A 25,422-nucleotide genomic window follows, 5' to 3' on the forward strand; every position below is an offset into this window, starting at 1 on the left:
TTGTGTTGGCGGTGCCTCCCGTGTTGCTGCAGGGCACCAGCTGAAAAGAAGGGGTAGCAACTGACAATATCTAGTGGAGGTAATTACAAGGAAATTACTCTGGTAAAAAACACAGCGCACAATGAATGGATCAAGAATGGCTCTACAGCTGGTATGCGGAAGAAAATGCCTTAAGCTTGGATTTGAAGGCTGAGACTGAAGGAGTAGTCCTGATATATATAATCCTGATATATATAATCCTAAATGATAAAATATAACCATAGCACATATTATCAAACCAATAAGAAGCCTAATTTGCATATAGGTATAAGGGTGAGCTTCCCTGACATGGTAATGAATTTGTCTCACACAGTCTATGAAGAAATGTCAGAACAGTGCACTCATTTATAATGTATGGATTGTAATTTCATTACGATTTGCATAAGAATTTTCTCAGGGAGACTTAAAAATGGGGAGCGTGAAGGATTTCAGTGGAATTTTCGATATTTTTTTAAATCCAGTGCTTGGTCTGCAACGGCTTTGAAAGCATCGCCCACCCGTCTGCTGAAATCCCCTCTCTGGCGACAAGGGATGTCAGCCCCTGTTACTGACATCTCATTGAGATCAACAGTGCCGTGTCTCCACACAGTGGCAGCATGACCTGCCGTCTCATTAGCATGCCCCCCCGGGGAGAGGATTTTGGGTAGAAACATAACACATGAGATCTTGTACCCAGGACTCCATTCCTCAGAGGCATCACTTAATGATGTGTGCAGCTGACCTGTCTTGGACGGGAACATCGAAACAGTTGTATAGAAGGGATCATATGTTGAGGGATATTAAAAAAAGATTAACTGAGTGGATTTCTCTATGAAAACACCCCAGGGTGACCAGTGATTTGCTCACACTCATACCATGAAAAGAAGAGATAATGAGCAACACTAAGAGTTTGTCCGCTCCCTTATAAGCAGGGTTGCACTTCATGCTGTTCTTCATTCCTGAGTCCTCTCTGCACTACTGATCTCAGATCAGTGCGAATATGAAGGTTGCCTATAAATCGACTTGTTTGTGGTGGAGTGACTGAAGGTGTTTCTTCGGTTCGCACCTGGAATCACAATTCGGCAGGGGCACCCTGGGCCTTGAATGACCCGGGCAGAGTAGTGAAAACAAAGCAGCCTACAGTCCGAGTGTCCTACAGGAGAGCTGGGAAGATACGAAGTCTCATATCCTGGTGAAACTTGTTAACGGAATGAGTTGTGAACAAACACAGGTTTCCAATACTTTTGATTCTATATTACCAGAAATGCCGAAATGCTTGATGGGAACAGCGGAGAATCACTGAGCAAAAGCAACAGTTTTTTCAGCTGCGTCTTATCCCCCGTGGGTCTATATGAATGTATTTCTCATTCGACTGTGAACAGACCGCCATGTTCAGATGCTAGTGAAACCCTAAACGCACACGTTGTTCCCTCATGAGTTATTAATAAGTGAAAATATGGCTTCAACGGAGATGCTGCTCCCAGGGCTCTTGCTCGTGGGAGTTTGTCAGCTGAGGTCCAGTCAAGTTACTGTGGGACAGTTGCAATCATGATCACAAAACACACTCCAGAATTATTGTTCAAACACGTTTATAACTGATGCACAACATGACAGTGAAAAATGTGCAAAATATTAATTATGCTCCCCCAAAAGTATTTTTCTTTTTAGACACAAAGCCATTGAAGCAAATTCTGCACTGTGCAGCAAGGGAACTCATCAGGAACCATCAAGGGTTGTGCTTTTAGACCAAACGCAACTTGCGGCTCTCTGAGGTGAGGACTTAGAGCACTGCAGGGCAGAGATTTCAGTGTGTGCGTATGTGTGTGTGAGAGAGAGAGAGAAAGTAAGGGAGAGATTGACCTAGTGGGAATGGATGACAGCAGGGCTCGGTCCCGATCTCTCTGTTTGGGATAAAGGATCTGCGCATTACAGTATTATCTGATGTAATCCGTGGAAATATGTGAATAAAGCGTGTTCGCAGGCGATCCTCTGCCATTTCCCCGTCACGCTCCATGTGTTTCGCTGGGGTGGGTAAGTGGGCAGAGGGGACAGACAGACGCGGTGGGTTGCATAACCATGAGGTGGGAAGCGCTCCACAAAGAGCTGCCGCAATGAAAATATTTCGCAAGCTCTGACCTAAAAATGAAGACCCCACCCCCAGTATCCCCCCACCTCCCCCCCCCGACACATACACACACCCTTCACTCCCACTCAGGACTGCGTGCAGGCTGAGAGGCGCTCGGCAGCTCCGCCGTTTCACAGGCGTCCGACCCTTCTCGCCGAAAGAGAAGAAGATGCTTTCTGGAAGGTCTGGGGCAAACTGCGGGCTCCACCATGCTGCTTGCCTTCATGGTCCTGCAGGGGATTTAAAAAAATACAGATATAGGGCAGGAATCTTATTTAATTCCCCATGGCATTGATTAGAGTGCCTGGCTGCACTCTTCCAAAGGAGGCCAAGGAAAAGCTCCTGGTGTGAATGTCACCCCCTGTGACAGCAATCGATGTGGCGAAACAAGCAGGTGGAGTTGGCTGCCAGCGGGGGGCGCTGAGGTTGCCCAAGGGGTGGAGCGGTTGCTAATTGAACCGTGCCCCACTGGCAACTGGCCCTTACGCCTTCAAGCATTTCATCAATAGCCGAGGAACACGCTGCTCATCGTAATTTTATTATGAGATTTTGCAGTAGATGGAACACAGTGGTTGACAGAAGGCCAAATTACAGTATATAATTACAGTACATAAGTCTGTTTTGTTTAGAACAACCCTAAAACATGCACCTAAACATTAATAAACCACTAATATATAACTAAATGAAGTAAAAAAGGTGGGGGTGCGATGGCGCAGTGGGTTGAACCACAGTCCTGCTCTCCGGTGGGTCTGGGGTTTGAATCCCGCTTGGGGTGCCTTGCGACGGACTGGCGTCCCGTCCTGGGTGTGTCCCCTCCCCTTACGCCCTGTGTTACTGGGTTAGGCTCCGGTTCCCCGTGACCCCGTATGGGATAAGCAGTTCTGGAAAATGACTGACTGAAGTAAAAAATAAAGACAAATTCAAAGATAGATAGATAGATAGATGCTTCAAAAAATGCATCGGGTCTCTGAGTTAATACTCACAAGAAGAGGGGCAGTATGTGTCCAAAACTTTAGGATGAGACGATGTGCCAGTACAGATGCAAGGTGCACCGCTCATCACGTCCAAGTCAAACCTCACGGATGCTGCTGGCCCTGTTCTCACCTACCCTCACTCTTATTCTGATGCTCGACTGTGAACCGCTGCAGTTTAACAGGGAATCCATAGAGTTTCATTAAAACAAAAAAATAAAGGCTATGTCGATCCATCCACTGACCGCCAGCTGCTGACCTGGGTACCACAACGGTTGGGCTGGTGGACCATGACTCCAGAGTACTGATATGACTGCACCGTACGATTCAAGCAGTGCCACTAAGGAAAGGGTCACTAAGGACCATGACTTGTAGGGGTTCGACTGGGTTGTGATGGGCAACCATGATAGACATGCTTGTTCGTGTCTTGTGTCCACTGTGACGGGACACTGTTTTTGCTAAGAATCTGCAAGCGCCGTTGCCCTGACACACGCGTGCTGAAAGAATCGTGTGTTCTGTAGATGCTGAGTTCCGGAGATCAACACACGGTACCAGATGGTGCCCCCTGTGCTCCCCTGGCAGACCACTAACTTCCCAGGGTTGTTCTCGTTTGCCACGTGATGATTTGCTCTGTGGATTAGGTCCACTTGGGTGGAGTCGAGCAGGGGCGGAGCCAGGTGGGGGCGGAGCCAGGTGTTGAGCAATACTTTTGTTCAGGGATTTTGGTTATTCTACAATATGGTGCACCATCTCACCCCCCCGCTGGCTGAGTCTGTTATTAGACACATTGGAAACTGCATCACCAAACCTCATCATCAGCGGCTTTTTTCCCTACAGCATGACATGCTAGCAATTTGCATTGCCCATACATGACACCTACAGTGGTAATTCACAAGATGTCGAAATGCACTGCACTAGGCTCTTTCCTTCATGGATATGTCTTGTTGAGATCTTCAAAAAAAGACCTGAAAATTTCTGATTTATGCATCTAAAGCTGATCTGACAGGGGGCCATGTGTCTACAGGTTTTTGTACCTGCTATTCTCAATTTGGCTAATGAGTACAATAAATCTGATATTTCAGTTTTTTATTAACATTGAAAAAACTGACAGTTGTATTTTTTCTGTGTGCCACACATAATAAAGACAAAATTTAACTTAGTTATACATGTGCTTTTTTACATATGTTGTGAATTCTAATTGGAATAATTGAGGTACTGGAATGAGCTGGAATGGAAATCGGTGGATTCGTGGCTCTCTGTGAAACGAGTCTGAGGCCGCAGCTCAGAGGGCAGAACCAGATCCGATGTGATGCATTATACATGTGTGTGTCTGAGCAGGGCAGAGCAACGGGGAGGATGAAAGCGAACGCGGGCATCAGTCAGGGATCGCAGAGCTCAGCCCCCGGCAACGCAAACTGAGCTGCACCATCCATGCGAATGACTGCCCCACCCTGGGAAAACTGGGTCACATGGGCCGACTGAGCCTTCAGCCCTCTTCTGAGCCGAGTGGCCACGGCAGATTTGTACTTGCGTGGATGCCAATGATCAGCATACATTCGTTTTATGAGACCAAGCAAGACGTCCCCAAACCGAAGACCTTTGGATACAGCTGTCTGCTTTTTTTTAGCTCCTGCTGGAACCTTTATCATTTGAGAGCGACACAGACTGTTCCGAACTTTTGATCATTCATTCGTCATCAGTAACGCATGGTCATAGTGGCCCAGAGCCTACCCAGGAAGCATAGGGCATGAGGAAAGGTACAACCTGAATGAGGCGTCAGCGCATCATAAGGATTTTTAATTCTTTGCAGTGAAACCTTTGTAGACAAATCACAATTTTTTAATTAGTTTCACAAACATAAAAAACGATTGTTAATATGTCTGTCACCCCAGATTCCAGTTATTCATAATGGAGAATTTTATGTACAGGCATCCATTGATCAGTGAAATGAATCTATTTCTGGAAACGGTGCGAATACTGAAAGCCCATTACTATGAATGGGACAAAATAGTAATGCATTCCCAGCCCATAAACCCCCAAATTTCACTAGAACACCATAAAACTCCTGTATCATGGACAGCAGGTCTATGAAAGGTTTCATCTGCAGTGACCACTTCTTTGTTTTCCCAGTCTTCACGCTATTTCAGTGCTTCAAGATGACCAGAAAAAAATTGAAAATTTAACCCCTGTTGTGTCTTCTGCCATTACGCTCTAAAACCTGTGAGGTCTTTCCTGAAGAAGAAGCAATCTCTGCTGTTGTGTGTGACATCAGTCTGGCCGGATGAGAATTTGGACCGACACCGAATGTTAGAAATCAACGAGACTGAGAAGTCGTCGGTTCACCACGGTCCCCCGGCTACTCTCACACCACTCTTTCACACCTCGAACCCTTGGCTCATGAGGTCGACAAACTGCCTTCACGAATTCCCCTTCAGGCTCCTTTTCCATGACCCTCTTCTGACAATGTTTGGTCCCGGTGACACCACTGCCTTTGGTAATAAAGACGGACTTGAGAAGGCATGAGCTAGGTTTTCCGAGAATTTGTGAATCGCGGTAGGCTGGTTTTCGGAGGATGATGCCTTCCTTAGTGGCGCTCCTCGGATCATATGGTGCGGTCAGTATCAGTTCTGAGGAGATATGGGGGTTCACTCTTTCGATGGTGGTGCGGGGAGCGCTCAGAGGGGAGAAAACTTACAAAGAGCTGGATTTTTGAATTGCCCCTTAACCACTGATACTGCTGGGGGTCTCTCAGGAACTGCAGAATGAGACCTGTAATACACGCGATATGAACGGTGGAGTTCCCTCAGCTCCAGCGGCGCACTCCTGATCCCTCAGGGTTCCGTTGGAGATCAAATTAAGTTTCTCAGAGTTGATTGAGCTCAAGCAATTTTCACATGTTGCTGGTTCTAGTGCGCAATCCATATGCTGTCCTCCATGGAGTGAAGGAAACATCCTCCTGTATATTAACTCTGTCTGTAGAGGGTGAAACCAGGCCTGTTACATCAGCCATCATATTCTAGGCCTTCTGTTTTATAACTCGGCCACCAGGTGGCACAGTGTTTAGAACATCGCCTTTTGATCGGAAGGCCCGGGTTTGAATTGCAACCCCTGCTGCAATCCACTTGATCAAGGCACCTACCCTGAACTGCTCCAGTAAAAATACCAAGCTGTATAAAGAAGTAAATAATTGTTAGTAGCTTAGCGTGCAAAGCTGACATTGGGCCAGTTGGTCATGTAGTGGGTTGAGCTGCTGCCTTTGGATGACAAGGTTTTCAGTTTGAATCTCATCTGCTGCTGTAGTACCCTTGAGCAAGGTACTTACCCTGAATTGCTTTGGTAAAATTGCCCAGCTGCATAAATAGGTGAATAACTGTATGTATCTTAACATAGTATGTTGCTTTGGAGAAAAGTGTCAGTTGAATGAATAAATATTTAAGTAAAGGATCGTCATCATGTGTAAGTGGTGGACATCGGTGGTTAGAGCCTGAGCTGAGTGGATTTAGGCATGTCCTATGATGGGGGGCAGCAGAGCCCTTTAACTCAGGCTTTGCCTCACAGTGGGCCTCACCTCAGTCACAGGTGTATTAAATTATAATGTATAATCTAGTGGAGCCAGAGTGGTAAGGATAAACAAAATTTTGCTGTTATACATTCTATGAATAAATTTGATATATTCTTTAGAAAAGAATATTTTTACTCCACTTCCCAAACCATGAGGGGGAAACGTCCCAGGCATCATCTGAACTCTCGGCCGGCCTGTATTTCGGACTAAGGGGCTTAGAACTCCCTTGTCCTGGTTCGGTGAATGTAACAGCATAGTAAACGACAGGTGAACACAGGTTACAGTGGTACAGCCCAATGTGGCCCATGGGAGTGGATGATTTGGTGATCGGTCTCTTCCTCTCGTGACCCTGCTCCTCTTTGGCGGCTGCATGCGCTTGGGTTGGGTTCTCGCCAACGGGGAACAGACCCCTCTATTAAGAGTTTAAATATATCTACCATGGATTCATATGGACAGCAAGTGGGCCGTTCTTCAGCTTTAAATATAGGTGTCTTGTATAAATTAGCCAAGATGCCAAACTGGGCATAAATCTTCTCTGGTGAGACATTCTCCCTCCCTTGCTGGCAAAAGATAAAACAGGCGGCATGACTCATGCGTGCTCTTTTCATAGCGCCGTTCACTCATCGGCTGACGGTGGCCTTGTGTGCTGGTGCAATGTGGCGGGGGTGGGGTGGGGTGGGGTGGAGAGGGGGGCGCTATGGTTCTGCTCCTGATGTCCACGCCTGATGAAGACCCCTTGAGGGCCCAAAACACTGGTTCCACCTGCTGGTGTGAGAAGAGCTTCAGTTCTGCTTGTCAGGAGGGATGCTGTAGAGACGCTCTATTCTGCATTCGAAGTTCCTTGCAACCCTGCTGTGCACGGCAAGGGATACCTAGGGTTCGAGAGAGCTGCTCGGGGGAAGAAAGAAAAGGGGGAAGGATGAAACTGGGGAGGGGGAGGAAAGCAAGGCAGCGGGATGAAAGCTGGAGACGTGTGGGAAGGGTCGGTGCTGCCAGAGAAAAGGATGAAGGTTATCTAGGAGGCTTCGAAGGAGGATGGTGGAGGCACTGTGGGAGGCAGGTGAACAGCTGTGCGAAGACGAGGTGGGAGAAGAAGGGGGAGGTTGAAGAAGAGGAGCGAGGAAGGCTTAGGGAGGAATCAGGGTGCAGGAAACAAGTGGGATGCAGATGAACAGGATGATGGACACCCAGCTGTGGGTGCTGGAGCACATGTGTGGAGCATTAGGTGTGTCCCCCCCATCACCCCCTGTTCTCCAGAGCACACAGATTACTGCACCAGTGGGCGGAAGGAAAACGCAACCTTCAAAAGCGCCTTTGAGCGAAGGCAGGCAGCTTGAGGCAGACGCAGGTGGGCCGCTACATCAGCAACGTGATGGAGATACCTGCGTCGCTTCTTTAACGCTTTGTTTACCTCCTTGGAGCACAGATGAAGGTAACTCAACAGCTGCTTGAATTCAGTGAGCTGCCCTCCTGGTCTGGTGCCAGAGATGCACAACCTCAGTCTTTTAATTGGAAACTGGTGTTTTGGCTAGGAGGATGTTTCATGATAAGCTGTAATGGTCAGCTTGACATGAGGAACATGGAGAGCTGATGAGCAAAAGGCCATTCTATATCTATTTACATGTAAAATAGTCATATTTTCCAGTGATATGTGATACATTCTGAGCTGTGCTGTCTAACTATGAAGTATATGCCAGTCTTATCGCGTCTCAGCTGAATTGCTGACTTTAAATTGCCCACAGTGTGTGTGTGTTATTGCCCTATAATAGACTGATGCCCCCCCACCCCCCAGGGTGTACACTGCCTCACACCCTGTGCTTCCGGGAGAGACTCTGGACCTCTGAGATCCTGAACTGGACAAGTATTAATGATCAATGAGCAAATGGATTAAATATGAGAAGGGGCAACTGGTACTGTAGTGGTTAGACCTGCTGTCTTTGGACCCAAAGGTCCCAGGTTCAAATTTGCCCACTTCCCCATAAGATTCAAGAGTTTATTGTCATGTGTACAGTAAACAGTTCGTTACACCACACAATGAAATTCTTACTCTGTGAATCCTCTCAGCAGCCTATGACATAAATTATAAGGGCGTAAGGAAAGGAAAACACAAGGAAAACACAAGGCGTAAATTTACAAAAATTACTATTAGTGCAAAGTCACAAGTTACAAAAATTACTATTAGTGCAAAAATCCAAGAAACGAGGTTATATACGTTTATAAAGCGTGCAGTGCGCAACGTAAGCATGGAAGTCGTACATGTGCAAAGTCCTGCAGAGGTAGATTGGGTCCCATTCTCGCCAAAGCAACTTAAAGTGTTAAGATACTTATAATTATTTTATTCAGTTATACAGCTGGGCAATATTTACTAGAGCAATGTAGGGTAAATACTTTGCTAAAGCACAGCAGAGTTGAAGGTGGGATCCAAACCTACAACCTTTAGGGCCAAATGCAGTTGGTCTAGCCATTATACTACCAGGTGTTTCCACCTTATTTAACCTGCATATAAATGTTTCACAGCTACAAAACGCGGCGACGTTTCCCCAGCCCCTGGTCTCATCGGCAGTATTGGATTGATTAACTGCACAACATGCCGCTAACAAACGTCTCAAGGAGTCTGGCCCCTGGGGGGGCATGGTTATTGGCCTTTCGCTTACACACATGCAGAGTGACACGCAACCACACATCACATATAGATAGAGCACATAGAACCACGCACACCACTGACCTCTCGTGCCCATCTGAAACACTCTTGCGATGTACGAGAGGACCACAGACCAGCAAATGACTGCAGATGCAAACATTTTTCTTTTGGGCAGCTGGTTTACCCAGCAAGGACACTGAGTGAATAATGAATATTTATTATTTTGGAGATGTGATCTGTTTGGTCCTCTCGTGGTAGGAAACTGCAGTCATGTGACCTCCTGCAGACTGTCCCACTTCTCCTGCTCCTCCAAGAGGTCTGGTGTGCACTGATGTGGCAGTGGGAAGGTAGGAGGCAGCACGGCAGGGAGGTGACCCACAAACAGTCCGGAGAAACTGCCACTGGGGGTTCGAACCCTACGTTTCTTGGTCTGCTTATACTCAGCCTCGCCACGGTACCCTCTCGGCACCCCAGCGAGGGTGGGAGCTGCGTGTTCAGTGGTGGCAAATACCATTTCTCAGGCTTCTGTTTTCTTTCCTTCAAGAAGAAGGATTTACACTTTTTTTTTGCTTAATTGACACTTATGCAAAACAGCTTCCTCTATTTCACACACTTATTTTAGTGGAGCAATTCAGGGTAAATACCTCACTCCAGGGTACTGCAGCAGTGGCAAGTGATGGATCCTGAATCTGCAGCCTGCAAACTACAAATTAATCTCCTTAACCGTTCTGCCGCCCCAGGTTATGCACCGAGGTCTAGTTTTACCTTGTTTTTGTTGCGGTAAATAAAGCTTGAAGCTTGTTTGCCTTTGTTGTAATAATTCCCCTTGCTGTCTGACAGGACGACGTGACTGTTTCAGTCAGCTATTTCAGAGCAAACCCCCCAAAGGAGGGTAACCGTTGGTTTACACCTGCGTTTGGCAAAAGCTGCACCACGCCGACCCACGTTTGACCTCCTGTAAGACATTTACTGCTTGTTTACAGTAGCAAGCTGATGGAATTGCAGTGCAGTGGAAAGAGGTCATCAGGCTCAAAGGGATGTGGTCATTGTGGCGAGGAAACATTGAGCTGTTCAGGGGATATGTGGTGGGTTGCGTTCCACATGCTACTCATTAATTAAACCACAATCAACAATCAGTGATACCCACAGTCAGTCATGAATTTTGTCACAGCAGGGTTCGAAGCGCGGGGGTCTCCTAGGGCTCCGCGGCCTCTGCGCTGCCCCTGACCGTCAACCGCGACCATCGACCTCTGTGTTGCGATCTGACCCTGGATCAGGTTGACCACCTGAGCTGGGATTATGGTTTAATCTCGGGTCCGTCGTCACCCGACTATGCCAGCCTCAATCACCATTTCCTGTGTCTTTATGAGGATTTAGCGCCCCCTGTCTGAAAGCAAAGCTACGGTTTTTCTGCGAACAGGAAGCAGTTCTCTTCCAGCTGGGCTCCGAAACATGTTCGTCAACAGCCGTGTGCGTCGAATGTGCTGCGCTGGACTTCCAAGATGCAGCGGAAGTTGCTTTTGAACTTTTTTAATCTGTTTTGTGATACTGAGCTGCGTTCAGCGCCGCGAAATAGTTATGCAAGAAAAAAGACCATAATAATCATAAAGGAAAAGAACACTGGAAATATTTTTGATTCAGGAGATTCAGCAGACTTAAGGAATTTGGATGTTTTCAGATAGTTGTTCCAATTTGGCTCAGTGGATCAAAATTTAAAAAAAAGAAGGCTTCGATGAGGTCAAATTCTGAATGTGAACCCGGAACCTGACCCGATTTCACGTAATCTGATATTTTTCTGATCGGATGATAATGCAGAAGAAATTGTTGGGCCTCACATCAACTTTTCAGACAACTGAAAACACTTTGTGTTCAGCTCAGCAGTCAGAACAGTGTATGAATACAGTTATTCGAGCAAATTTTGTGTTTTCTCCTGTTTTCAAGGAGCTGAGGAGATATTTTTATTTTTTTGGCATGGGTGGCAAATTTCATGCTTCATTTGCAACATCTGTGGCCAGACTCAAAATCCTGTTGGGGCCTGAAAAAAATTATAGAAATATATAAATACAGTGTAACGGCAAGAATTTTCTCATAATATGCTGCCTCCAAACTGACACACCCTCTGAGTGTAGGGACAGCTGGTAGTATAGTGGTTAAAGCTACTGCCTTTGGACCCAAATGTTGCAGGTTTGACTCCACCTCTGGCTGTAGTATGCTTGAGGAAGGTACTTACCATAAATTGCTCTAGTAAAATTACCCAGCTGTATGAGTGGGTAAATAATTGTAAGTTGCTTTGGAGAAAAGTGTGACTAAATGAGTGTTTCACCTTGCAAAATTGCATGAATCTATAAACACTGGGGGAAAAAATGTAAAAGATATACCCTGGAATAAAAAGCCCTTAACAAGGGCTGACAAATCCAGATCTAACAGGTCCTCTTGGTTACATGCTGCAGATCCAATGGGGCCAATCCTTCTGGTTGCCTAGAGTAGATCCTCAAGATCCAATGGGATGGATCCTATAGGTCAGCTGGAGTAGATCCCACAGGTTCCCTGAGATAAAGAGAAAGAGAACCACTCACAACTGACAGGAATGCCCACAGTGAGGTTCATGTTCTTCCCAAGCAGCAGGTAGACATGAAGTTGGTGAAACAGACCTCCATGTAGCCATGGTGATGGACTTACTGCCAGACCTTATTAGTTATTTGACTGGACATGCAATGAACTTTTTGTGCCTATGAGACTGATGGAAATTATGATTATAAAATTTAATACCTCACTGCCTTTATAACAAAAGAAATGCACCAGAGGCAGAAACACTAACTTTATTCTGCTAAGATCTGTACTGATGTAGCACTGCATTGAACTAGAAAGCAGTACCACATTAACTTTTCTATATAATATTAAGCTTAACTTACCTTTTAATTTCCTGTTGTGAGGAGAGAAGGAAAATGCAGGATTATGGATTCTGATGGATAGTACTGCATTCAGCTGTGGCCTTGTCAAACCTGGTGTCCCCATCAGCCTCTGGTAAATTAATATATGACATTTTCTTAAAGGTTTGGTTCCGTTCACCTAAGCATTAATTGTATTGGCACTTTGCGTCCATAAACTATGTCATGGGAGACTTGCTGGAACTTAGAGCAAATTTTCCACCTTATGCATGGCATCATGTTGTTGTTCCTCCCCAGAATTGCCCAGGTTAATTATAAAACTAGGAGACCAGGTGGAGCCTTACATATTTACCAGAAAGAAATCCATCCGTGCATTGACCCGTCATCGATAACCGCTTGTTCAGCGGTCTGGCACCTATCCTAGAAGCATATGGTGTGAAGCGGGGTTCACACTCATACAGTGCAGATAAGAGGTATCACTCAAGGCAATTTACAGTCAATAGTCACTTTGAAACACTTGTCCTTGGACCTGAAGAGGAAACCAGAGCACTCCAGAGCTGGAGTCAAGCTCATGTCCAGATCCGCAGCCCAGAAACTGTGAAGCACAACAATACTTACTGCAGTACCATGCAGCTGATAGAAAAAAAACATACAGTGTGAAATTAGGGGGAAAATCTATGATGCAGGTATAAGCCAAAGAGATTTATGTAAATTGATGACCCTCCGCACCTTTCCATGCACATCTGCTGTCTCAGTGCCAGCGGCAGAATCCCTTTATCCACTGTCAGATAGACAGATTTTTTTCAGCAGTCCGTGTTCCTCAAAAACAGACACCCCCTCTTTAACTGTTTACCAGCTATGAAAAAGATGGACTGCGGTAGGTGCCGTCTCCTGCGCAGTCACATTGAATCTCATCTCAGGAAGACAGCGCCCGGTGGGGGGGAGCTGTGTGTGTGTGTGTGTGTGTGTGTGTGTGTGTGTGTGTGTGTGTGTGTGTGTGTGTGTGTGTGTGTGTGTGTGTGCGTGTGTGTGTAGGGGCTGCTCTCTGGTGACAGTCTAACAGTGGCAGGTGGCTGAGAGTGATACCTCTTATCTGCACAGCTACCGGCCCCCCGGGGCCAGCCTGTGGATCCAACCCGGAATCTCATTGCTCTTATTTACCCCCGAAACCAAACATCTAGGCAGCTTTCAGTAAAACACTTCATTGTCACACAGCCGATGGGACAGCACAAGGAAACAAAGGCTGTTTTTTTCCCCGTGACAGTTGAGCCGCCCATTAACATCCATAAATATGTTTGATCCTCTTTGCTGCTTGAGGAGCATATTTCATCTGCTCTGATCTTCACGTGACTGTAGAAGTGTTCCAGCTCGTGGTGAACTATCGTACACAGCAGGCTTTATATATTGTATATATGCATAATTTTATATATAAAATGTCATATTCCAGTTCTTACCTAGTATAACTATATATATATATATATATATATATATATATATACACAGTATATAGTGTATATACACACACACACTGCAATTTCCCATAACCTGCTCTTACTTCACGTAGCCTTAGGTTGCAATGATTCAGGTGATGATCATGCGCGGCTTTGGTGACCTTGAGAAGATGCACTTTACAGTGGTGAAGAGAAGGCTGTTGCCACCACGGGCTGCTCGTCCTATCTTTGACTCAGGGCAGATCAAGGTTACTGCAGTTTAGGGCAGACCATTTATCATCACATTTTTATGGAAAAAAAAAATCATGCCGAAAAGGTCAGGTTCATGGAAACGATTAGACTGCACACCTATATAGTACCGGTACCTCACTCTAGCACTCTCACTGTGGATGACATTGCTGTATGTGTTGCAAATTATATATATGACCCATAAAATTGAACTGTTAATCATAATTAGAGTATAATTTACTCTCTTTTCACATTATCTGTAGAGAAATTGTACAGCTGCTGGAGAGACCTTTTTTTAACCAGAAAAGCAGTTTAAGGGAGAATTATACTAATCATAATAAAATTTGAGAGATTTATGCATATTACAGTTCTGCTTAGTCACAGAGAAGCCCTGTTCCTGGCGTGGAGTTACTTAACGGGCCAATCAGCTCACGATGCGAGGGCTCCCGAGGGTAAAACAGGGAACAGCCCGTTCCCAGCTTGGAGGGATGGCCGCTGGATAAATATAGAAGTTCTTCATTAGGTGCCACATGCAGCCAAATGAGGGAGAGGGGGCAAGCCTAACCTCTTCCTTAAAATAAACTGCCCAGCTGGGGCTGCTGTGAAAAGGAGTGGGTCGATATGATAACATTTGTCATTCAGAAAAGCGTTATAATTTGTTTTTAAATCACAGCCGTTATTACAAGGTCTTGGTGCTGCATTTCAGGACGTTATCGGTGCGATTTTGCTGCAGTGGACCGAGACGGTCATGCCACACAGGCAAACGTTTGCCGTCGTCACATTTTGGAGGTCAGCAAGAGATAAAACCCCATCAAAAATAGCAAGTGATGTTTTTTTCCAACATTGTTTATTTGTTTAGAAAATTAAAATGATGAAAACTCTCTTCTCGTTGAAGTAATAAATGTAGTGCGCAGGAGGAGGTACAAAAGTTTACAATATTCAACCATCTTTTTCGTTTTTTTTTTTACAGAAAGATCAATATAACTGGAAGATTTGAGAAAAATCAAAAATACCAATAGGAAAAGACATTCATTAAGACGACACCACCTGATATCGAAGGCTAGGCCAGAGGGTGGAGGACATTCTCCTTTGAGTAAAATAGTGTTCTGCGACAGCTAACAAATAACGTCATAGCTCAGGAATCTCTGCATCACACACTTCCACTTATCACATTAATATACTAAGAGCTTTCTAGGGGGGAGGGAGAAAAGAAGAGAAAAAAAAAAAACTGTTACGCGTTTATAAACAGGTCTGAATGAATTCTGTGGAGAAATTCGCTTTAAAACCCGTCTTTGCTCAAGAAATGACAGAATAAACACTTAATATGACTCGTGTGTCTGGCTAAGCAAATACGGGATTGTAAATGTAGACTGTCTTGCGTTTTTTTTTTTTTTTTTTTTTTAAATATTCAAGACACACTTTAATAGGTCAAAGGCACCATGCAATACAATTCACAAGGAGATTTGCCCCGTCAGTAAACGGGGTCACGAACAAGTGCTGAGGCGGAGGTTGAAATGTGTGCAAGAAACCTCAAAAAACTACTTCACGTTGATAAAAATGTGCTTTTTCGTCGTACTAATGATCAGAATAAGTCGAACAATGTATGATTGTGTTACGGTCATCATCATCATCATCATCGTCATCTTTACCGACACCGTCACCACCACATCGGGCTTGCTGGCTTGTTTGCGGCACACGGGCGATCGCGGAGGACCGCCTACGACAACGGGAGCCTGTAGTTCAGGCGGCCCTCGCCCTCCTTGAGGAAGGTCCACATCAGGGTGTTGACGATGTCGGGCTGGTCCTGCTGAAGCCAATGGCTGGCGCCGGAGATGATGTTGAGCCGGAAGTGACCCTTAATGTAGAGTCGGCACAGCTCGGCCATCTCCTGCTCCAGGAAGGCGTCCCGCTCGCCCCACAGCAGCAGCACAGGGCATTTCACGTCCTGTTGCCTCAGGGGTGGGGCGCTGGCGGTGGGCAAAAGTACAATAATAGTTCAGCATCTTTGAATTATATTTCACCTAGGTGGTCTGAGACTATATGCAAGACTTTTATAGAACCTACCCAGAAAATAAATCAAGGTATCTCTCTTAATAAGCTTTTATTGATTTTGGAGATAATTCACACACACGCACACACGCGCACACGCGCGCGCGCGCACACACAGGCTGAAGCCGCTTGTCCCAAGCGGGGTCGCACCGAACCGGAGCCTAACCCAGCAACACAGGGCGCAAGGCTAAAGGGGAAGGGGACACACCCAGGACGGGATGCCAGTCCATCACAAGGCACCCCAAGTGGGACTTGAACCCCCAGACCCACCAGAGAGCAGGACCTGGCCAAACCCGCTGCACCACTGCACCCCGCAGGACATAATAGAGAGAACTGAAAATGGCCAGATGCTGACAATTGTTGTTTTGAGTTGAGAAAGAAAAAAAAAAAAAAAAAAAAAAAAAAGAAATTGATGCAATGGACTCTTATCCTGCCTTATGCCCAGTGTTTCCAGAATAGGGTCTAGAACACAACCATCCTGCATAAGTTAAGCATTTGAGAAAAACTGAATAGCATTTTTAAAATTTATTACAGCTTTATCTGCCGTTTTAACATAACCTACAACGTGAATAAATTGAGGGACATTGGCATTACTAAGCTTTCATTGATTTTGATGTAGCAGCTGGATTTACAAACAAATTTAGCTACAAGCAGACTTCTGGGCTCAAAAGGGATATTGATCAAAATCAGGATCGACACACCGTTTCCTTCTCACCTGAAGATGTTTCTGTAGTAGTTGAGGGGGCCGGTGAGGGCGCCCGGTTGGGAGTAGTAGTACAAGTAGGCCTCCAAATCTTCTTTGGTGAGCCCACTACCCTTGCGACCAATCCCTGTCCGGCTGCTGGTGAACAGGGTTTTCAGGGCCTACGGAGGGAATACGGTGCTGTTAGAGAGCCCAAACCTCCGCCACTGGAAAGAGCCACCTGCGTCGTCACAGAAACCACACAGTGCCCTCTCCTCCGACCCTGGTGCGGGCTGGGTGTTCACCACGTTACTGTCAACACAGTAATCTCTGGACTCGTTTCCATGGTGACCTTGTTCCTGGCGCTTCTCTCCCTCACGCAAGTTTCCGTGGCTTCCACGCCCCGGGCCACACGTCACGTTAGATGATGGCAGTTCCGCCTGAATGAGTTCTTTCAAATCAGCTTCCTCCGTTTTCCTGGTTGAGGAGCCCAGGGACGAGAACTAGCCGCCCGGATGAGGACCCATGTGACACCGTGCTCTGCTCTGTGATTTGTGGGCCATTGCAAGTTCTGCCTTTAGTACGTGTCAAGGGTAAAGTGGGGGCGGCATCTCATCCGACATCCCCTGTCGAACCTATTAAAACACATGGTTCGGCTAAAATTAATGAAAGATGACAGAAAACCACAGGGAAGCAGATGCCGGTGAGGGTCTGTGTCTAGGACATATTAGAAATCCTTGTCTTTAACCTTCCAGAGATTCCGCTGACAAAAAATCGCACCTGATATCCGGGGAAACCTGCAATTATTCTCTAAGCCTCTAAATAGCTCTTCAGCAACAATCCCATAACTCTAACCGAAAAACGTTATTCAATCAGTGTCATTCAAATGTGAGCCAGAACAGCAATGAGCCAAGCGCTAGAAATTGGCAAGTAAAATTAAAAAGTATTCTCAGTGCTCAGCCCTGGGTTCAAACCCCATCTCCTGTTGCAGGACCCTTCAATACGATACTGAAATCACCCTGTGGTGCACATGGGTAAATCGTGTCAGTAGCTTAGTGTAAAAACCTAATAGCCTAATCGGTCGCTCAAGAGAAAAGCATCAGGTGAGCAAATTAACGTACAAATGAACAACTGCTACACTGGTATATTATTCATTAATTGGGAGATATGCACCCTGAACTGTTCTAGTATGTTATCGGCGCTAGTTTCCCTTAGTAAAGTCCTGGCCTGTTACCATGGATACACCTCTGAACGATAGCATCGCTCACCTTAAAGTCGTGAATGGAGAAGAGGAGCTCGGGAAGGCGGGGCAGCTGGAACAAGAACATGTAGCTGGACTTGAGCAGCTGGCTGGGGTGCCGGGGGGTGTAATCTGAAATGACGGGCAGGCTTCAAGGGGGGGTTGGGAGCGGAGGCATGAAAAATACAACCCCACGGCAAAAATTTTAAGACCGCTGGCCTAACCGAGGAGGGGACAGACCCGGAGTCGGAGGCACCGTCGACTCGCTCTTTGGACGCAGGCGTGTGCCCGAGTGCACTAATACAGGCATGCGGAGCTACCGGAGGACCGCAGTCGGGAGTTAATGATTGCTGGGAACGCAAGCCAACGGTGAACTTTGGCTACACTAACAACCCCATTACCAACATGCTCTTTTCTGAGATGTCCTGCATACCGAAGGCTACCCAAAAGTACCGACCGCTCAGTAACATTCCAGCTTTGTCCACATAACCGCACTGTGGTCCAAGGTCAGCTGCTGTGGCAACTTCGAAAAATGTTCGAATTAAGTACATATATGGCAATATTTCATAAAAAATGGTGAGCCGATTACTATAAATTTTCCATAGTATACAAAACCGCGCGACTGTGTGCGACTGCCTGCCGATGATGTCCCATCCAGGGACACTCTTTGTCATGCCCTTTGCTTCTGGGATAGGCTCTGGACCTTTGTGATCCTGCCCTAGACAAGCGGTTATTAATGAATGGACTGAAATTTTGCAATAGTTTATAAGGGAGGAATGAGGGAAGTCTGATAAATGCAGCCCAAAGCAGGATGTGAGAATGCCACTTGTAAAAAATATAGTAAAGACTGTATTTGTTAAGGAGTCATGATATTAACTATGTGAGACTGAACCTCAGGGATATGGGGGGTAAGGCAGATAGGACCTGGGTTCAGATCCCTGCTCTAGCTGCAGTACCTGTGACGGAAGTACTTACCCTAAATTGATACAGGAAAAATTACCCAGCTGTATAAAAAGGTAAATCATCGGAAGTAGTTTACCATACAATCCAAACATCGTAAGTCAACAGACGCGGGTATCAGCCAGATAATAATACCTGCAAACACCGATGGGTGGGGGCAGTTGAGGACGATGAGCTTGGTCACCATCTCAGGGTAGTGGACGGCGAAGAGCCAGGCAATGAACCCACCCCAGTCGTGGCCCACGAGGAAACATCTGTTATACCCTGATGATGGGTGGGGGAAGAGTGGTTATTTAGAGAGTTGGCGGAAAACATGGAAGGCCGCGACTCCATCAACACTCGGGCCTCACCCAGACACTCCACAATGTCCTTGACGTCGGCAACCAGGTGATCTATCCGGTAGCTGTCAGCGAAGGTGGGCTGGTCTGACTCGCCGTAGCCCCTCATGTCCACGGCCACCACCCGAAACTCACTCTTGAATTCACGCAACTGGTGACGCCAGGAATACCTGCAGCCAGAGAAATGAGTAGAGGAAGAAGAGAGGAGGAAGTGAAGAACTCAACCTGAGCACATCGACAAACCAACCTGAGCAGAACATCATCGTCCGGCGGTCAGCGAAGTGATTCCAGTTTGGTTCATAATGATCGGGAGCTGATCCGAGAAGCACAGGCTGTGAAGCAGGATAAACCGTGGGAGGGACCTAAGTCCATCACAAGAACTTCAACATGACAGCGGTTAGAGCCATTGCTGTGAAATCAGAACTTCCTATGGTTGTATCCAGGTGCAGTTCTCTCCACCCAGGTACCGTTGCCCCAAGATATGGAAATTTGGGTTACGAGGAGCTTAATTTAACCACCTGCTTCGGCTTATGAGACATTTCTTTGCATTTACCAGGCAAAAGTTTGGATTTCACCCAACTCCACATAGCTGAGAAGCAAGTCCAGCATCACCATGCGGTCTCCTTCACAGTTATAGCTTGGATCATGCTGCGTTAATTTTCAAAGTCCATCACCTCTTCTTCACTACTTTCACCTGACTAGCCACTTCCTTCACACATTTACAAACGTAAAACTACCAATAGTCAGCGACCCAACACTGTTTCCGTGCCTCTTGAGATGATCGGTTTCATTTTAACATTTCTATCCAGCTGACATCGATCTTTGAGATTAACCTCTGTAAGTCCGCAGAAGACCTTCCACAACCTTCAGTTGTGTTCATGGGCTACAGAGTTTCACCCCAGGGCCATTCTTCAAAGATTTAAGGAGCCTACAGGCTTTACGGTAAAATCTGTGAATCAGCACAACTCCGAGGCTTTGACGGCCGATATGCTGGAATATAAATGTTGTTTCTGTGTTTCAACCGTTGCCACCACTTCCCATGGTAATAAAAATGGTTACCTTGCACAATTTTTGCAAGACACAGGCACAGCACCAGTAGATCTAACCCTCGAGCGGAATACAAGGCGCTGGTGAATCAGCTCTGACACCCGCACAGCCAGTGTGTAGACTGTAATGACAAATGACCGGGCTAATTATATGCCGTCATGTTTTTATTTCGAGCAGTTAATCTGTAGGATTTGAAGAAACATTTTAATTGGGGACACCCTCAGCTCTCCCAGCTGTCACTTTGTTGTTGCACAAAATCCTCTAATGGAACGTGAAGATCCGCTTCCTACAGGAATTATTTCATGCGGTGCTGCTGTAGGTATTTATTAGTTAAATAAATAAAAAAAAGTTGTTTGGATGTTTTGGTTGCTGCAAACATCACGGTTGCCATGGAGGAATTCGCCATATCCAGGGTGATCCGTCACGGCCCAGGGACTCCGCGCGTCACCGAGATGGCGGGGCTCGTCCTTGCCGAGAGCCTCGCGGCCCGCTTTCACCTTGACCGCCGCACCACTTTTATCGTACTCAATTCTTTTGCATATTATTGCTTTTATTTCCCCTTAATTAGTTTGCACTTCTCTCCAGTTCTTTATATGGTTGTAAAGCAAGCAGCTCTGCAACCCCACCCGTCAGCGTGGGAGTTCGATCCCGTTGCTTTTGCCCGAGATGCTGCAGGTGTGTAGAGAGAAGAGGATCATCAGAGCTCCGCTGGTGTACATGTCATTGCAAGTTACTGACGGCGCCCCAGGAGGTGCAGGTAGGCAGCCGAGAGACCTCAGCTGACTCCTGCCCTCCCTCCCTGAAGGAGAAGCTGACACGTTCTTCTGCACCAGTCCCCTTCAGGTGGTGGCACAACGGAGACTCGAACCTCTGTCTGGCCTTGGGGGCTCATCCAAAGCGGGCAGCAGGTGGCGTAGCGGTTAGAGCTGCCACCTTGCACTTGTAGAACTCAGGTTTGAATCATACCTCCTACTACAGTGCCCCTGATCAAGGTACCCTAAACTGATAGAGTAAACATTACCCAGCTATAAAAATGGGTAAATAACTAAACAGAATAACACCAAGGTGTAATGATGAGGAAAATGAATAAACAATAATAATCCCAACAATAATGTGTTATCGGTGGAAGACGGATCGTCACGTATAAAGGAGATGTGGTGACCGCGGAGGCCGGAGAAAAGCGTGGGTTGGGCGGCCGTGACCCCGAAGCCTCCTGCACCGCACCTGCCACTGGGGTGTGAAGACGGCCTTTACGTGATCTTCTTAATATCATGAGACAGATGTTACATAATCTGAGTGCTTTTTGTCTTACCAGAACTCAGGGAAGCCGTGCAGAAAGAGCATCAGGGGTTTGCCTCTCTCTCCCGCAGCGACGTAGTGGAACCTCAGGCCGGATTCCTGCAGGGGACACAAAGTAACAACGCAGGTAAAGGGTCTAGGAACGCCCCGACGTCGAGACACCGGAAGATCCCCCCCCCCCACACGTGGTTCTGATAATAATCTAACAAGCATTCCTTCGTTTCAGCAGAGCAGCAGAAGAGGTCCCACTCGCACCCAGGACCTGGCAGACACTTCAGTGCTCAGCTGATAGTAACATCCAAATAGAGGAACAAAGTGAAATGTAGCGAACACATTAAAGACATCAATCAGCGTATCTGTGCCACCAGCGTAGAGATAATATTTAAAAGTGCAAAGTATGATGTGTGTGTTCTGCCTCTGGAAGTCTAAATCAAAAAAATGAGATATACATCATAAATTGTCAGTTTACATGTGGCACCCAGCACTGTGATTATGAGTTTACTGTGTCTGAAGCACAGTAAAGCACGGGGCAAGAGGGGAGGGCAGGAGTACTGGCTGCAGGAGGTAGACTTAACAAGACTATAGAGGAGGTGAAGCTACTGGTAAGAGAATTGTGGTATGTGGTGAGAATTGTTGGTGCATGTGCGCGCCCACACACGCAGACACACACACACACACACACAGAGGCTATAACATTAAGACTTCAGGAGCATAGTGGTAGAGGATCGCCAATAATAAATAATGAAGTGAACTGCATGCATTGCTGTACATTGTGGGATTAATATGAACACACACACACTCCAACACTGACTGTTAGGAAAAAGACTTTCCAACACTTGAGCAGTAAACGTGACTTTTTCCAAGACAACAACTCCGCTGCCACAACGTGCACTATTATATTTTGTGGGCGTCAAGCGGTCACGCACCATGTTTTACACCGAATTACTGTACTAATGTGACCGCGGCGATGGGAGCTGTCCTCAGCACCGGGAACCCGCCTCCGAGCGCTTCCCGAGGCAATAAAAACACGCGCGCGCCCTGTCAACTGGCTCCCGTCCACGGCGCCGCAATCAGCGCGATCATCCGGCGTGGGTGCGACTCTCCTCCGCGCGCTCACGCCTCCCACGCAGCCCGGGCCCGATCCCGATCCCGAGCCCGAGCCCGATCCCGATCCCGATCCCGAGCCCGAGCCCGAGCCCCCCGATCGGCGCGCGCGGCTTTCTTTCCGTCTCACCTTTATTTTGACGTAGCAGTGGGTTCCCAAGGACGTGTCGCCGAGGCACGCAGGGGCGCTCTCGCGGACCCTCCAGCGGAACGTCTCGCACGGGCTCGCGAGCGCCTTCCAGCAGAGCCGGAGCAGCGCGAGGCACGCGCAGAGCGCGCAGCACGCGTACACGGCGCACCAGAAGCCGAGGACGCGGATTTTCCTCAGCAAGGTGTACAGGAGCCTCGCCATCTTCCTCCTCTCTTCACTCACATCGCAGCGCGCCGCGCCGCGGCGGGGCGCGTTCACGTCGCCCGGCGGATCCTACTCCTCCCCCGCCCCTCGTTCCACCCTCCGCGTCCCCGTCGACCGGATGGCCGTCTTTTGCAAGACGTGCGCGAGAGATGACGACGCCTTCACCGCCGTCGCTGCCTGCATGAGGAGCGCGGGTCCGCGGAGCCCGCACGGCACGCGGCCGACACGTCAGGGGGGGAGCGAGCGCGAGCGCGAGCGCGCGCGTGGATGGGATTAAGCCATTAAGAAAAAATGAAGGTTAAATTTCAGTACCCGTAACGGACGCGTTTTACGTAGCCAAACATGAGCGCACCTTTCTGTTGGTAAAGTAAAAATAATTTTTAAAAAATGCTATTTGTATCCGTTAAACAGTCAGTGTGTCGGACGCCGCGGTGCGAAGTGCGCGAGCGCGTGAATGGGAGCGCGCGGGGATTTGCTCCCGGGGTAATTGGGGACCGACACAGCAGATTATTTAAATCAGTTTAACTAATTCTACGGTTTAAACGGCAAAGCCTGGAAAAGAATTCCCGGAATGAGTTAGATGGACAAATGAAGGGGTTTTAAACAAAAAACATCACTGCAGAACCGGGATACTATATTTAAAAAAAATGTGTTTACGTCACATTCTTGAACTTCCTCTCGGGGACAGATGTGATCGTTTACATTATACTTGTTTACAGCTAAAAATGTTTATTGAACACATTCAGTTAAAAGTTCATTACGTATCAAAGGCCACGGGTGCGGAATGGGTCACGTGATCTATGCAGGGTATGAATCATAGATCGGCCTTTATCACAGCGGCGATTATGGTAACGAGTGTGGGAGCTGCACACGTGTGTCTCCATGAGGTCACTGACACAGGGGGTCCACGTCTCTTTGAATAATTTGGAACAAGATCAGGAACCCAGCACTGGAGGTGTGTGTGTGTGTGTGAGTGTGAGAGAGAGAGAGAGAGAGAGAGAAACGTGGCACAGTTCATGGTCCAAAGGTGGAATGTGTGCGGGGGTCTTCCAGACAGTCATACATGTTTGCCCTATGGGTGGGTGCACGTGTTCTGTGACAAGAGGCCTCCGATCGGTTTGCCACCCTCTTAAGACGGATCAGGCTACATCTCTCTGCTTTCGAGGAGCGAGAAACGGGCTCTTCCAAGTAGGACATCTCCAAGGGCCCGGTTTCAGGAGTGCTTCAGTTTGTGAGGTCATGCCCCTAATTACACATCTCAGATGTGTTCAATGGATCATAAAACTTTAATAAGGTGTAAATTCTACAAAATAAAACTTTTTTTCACGATGTCCATCCATCCATCCGGTGCAGCGACGTGCGGGTTCAGAGCCTATCCCATAAACACAGGCCATGATTAGGTACAGCCTGGTTGGGACAGCGGGCCATCACAGGGCAATCACACACACTTATGGAGACAGTCACGCATGCTCGCGCGCACGCGCACACACACACTATGGGCAATTCATAGTTACTAGTTCACCTGAAACGTGTGTTTGGATTGTGGGGGAAAACCAGAGCACCCGGGGGAAACCTGTTCAACAGGAAGAACATGCAGGCTGCACACAAGCTGATCCTGATTCAAACACACTTCCAAATGCACTGGCCGGGTTCTGTGAGGCAACAGACCTACCCACTGTGCCCCCATACCACCCTTTTTGATAGCTTTACATTTATTCATGTAGCAGACACTTTGGACCCCTTGTGTGTGGGATCACCAAGGGGGTGGGGGAGTGCTCAGATGGAGTCCAGCATCTTTGGTGTGAACCTGGCCAGGACTACCACAGTGAATCCATAGTCCCAACAGTGAAGCTCGGCGGTGGGAGTGTCATGAAATGGGGCACGTGAGTGCACAAGGTATTGGGGAGATGACATTTATAGGTGGCACCATGAATGCCTGTGGACCAAAATGCTGGCTGACAAGATGAGTCCCAGTCTCCAGAAGCTCAGCAGAAGAGGAATATTCCAGCATGATAACGATCCAAAGCACACTGCCAAAATCATGCAAGAGTATCTAAAGAAGAACAAATGAAAACTATGACCTGGCAAAGTATGTCGCTTGACTTGAATCCAACAGAACACCTTTATGGGGTATTTTAAAGAGAAAGGTAGAGCAACACAATTGTCTCTGAAGAATGGCAGAACATCTCTCCAGAAATTTGTGCAACACTGGTATCCTTCATACCGAGGAGGACTGAGTCTGTCATTAAAACTAAAGGTGGACATGGAAAACAAAGGATTTGAATCTCAGTAATGAAAGGGGTAGTGACTTTTGTTGTATTGAGTACCAACTGTGGGGCCTCTATTTTTAATTTAGTAAATGTAAAGTGTTGGTTTTTACTTTTACATAAGAGCAAATACCCTACTCTTCGACTTAGAAGTGATACAATTACTGTCAGGTAATAGAATTTTGAATCATTTAACA

The 25,422-nt window shown here is 47.0% G+C and overlaps 1 protein-coding gene across 1 annotated transcript; it reads right to left on the reverse strand.

Moving 5' to 3' along the window:
* Nucleotides 1-15,264: 15,264 nt before the first annotated feature.
* Nucleotides 15,265-23,879, reverse strand: ephx4 (epoxide hydrolase 4). Its single transcript, XM_029249013.1, has 7 exons — nt 22,734-23,879; nt 21,513-21,598; nt 19,166-19,323; nt 18,951-19,079; nt 17,884-17,987; nt 16,649-16,797; nt 15,265-15,851 (listed from the first exon to the last, which is right to left on the reverse strand). The coding sequence occupies exons 1-7, from the start codon at nt 22,953-22,955 to the stop codon at nt 15,602-15,604; spliced, it is 1,098 nt and encodes a 365-aa protein (XP_029104846.1). The 5' UTR covers nt 22,956-23,879; the 3' UTR covers nt 15,265-15,601.
* Between the last annotated feature and the right edge of the window lie 1,543 nt (nt 23,880-25,422).

The sequence above is a fragment of the Scleropages formosus genome, chromosome 25 (assembly GCF_900964775.1).
Source record: "Scleropages formosus chromosome 25, fSclFor1.1, whole genome shotgun sequence".
NCBI lineage: Eukaryota > Metazoa > Chordata > Actinopteri > Osteoglossiformes > Osteoglossidae > Scleropages > Scleropages formosus.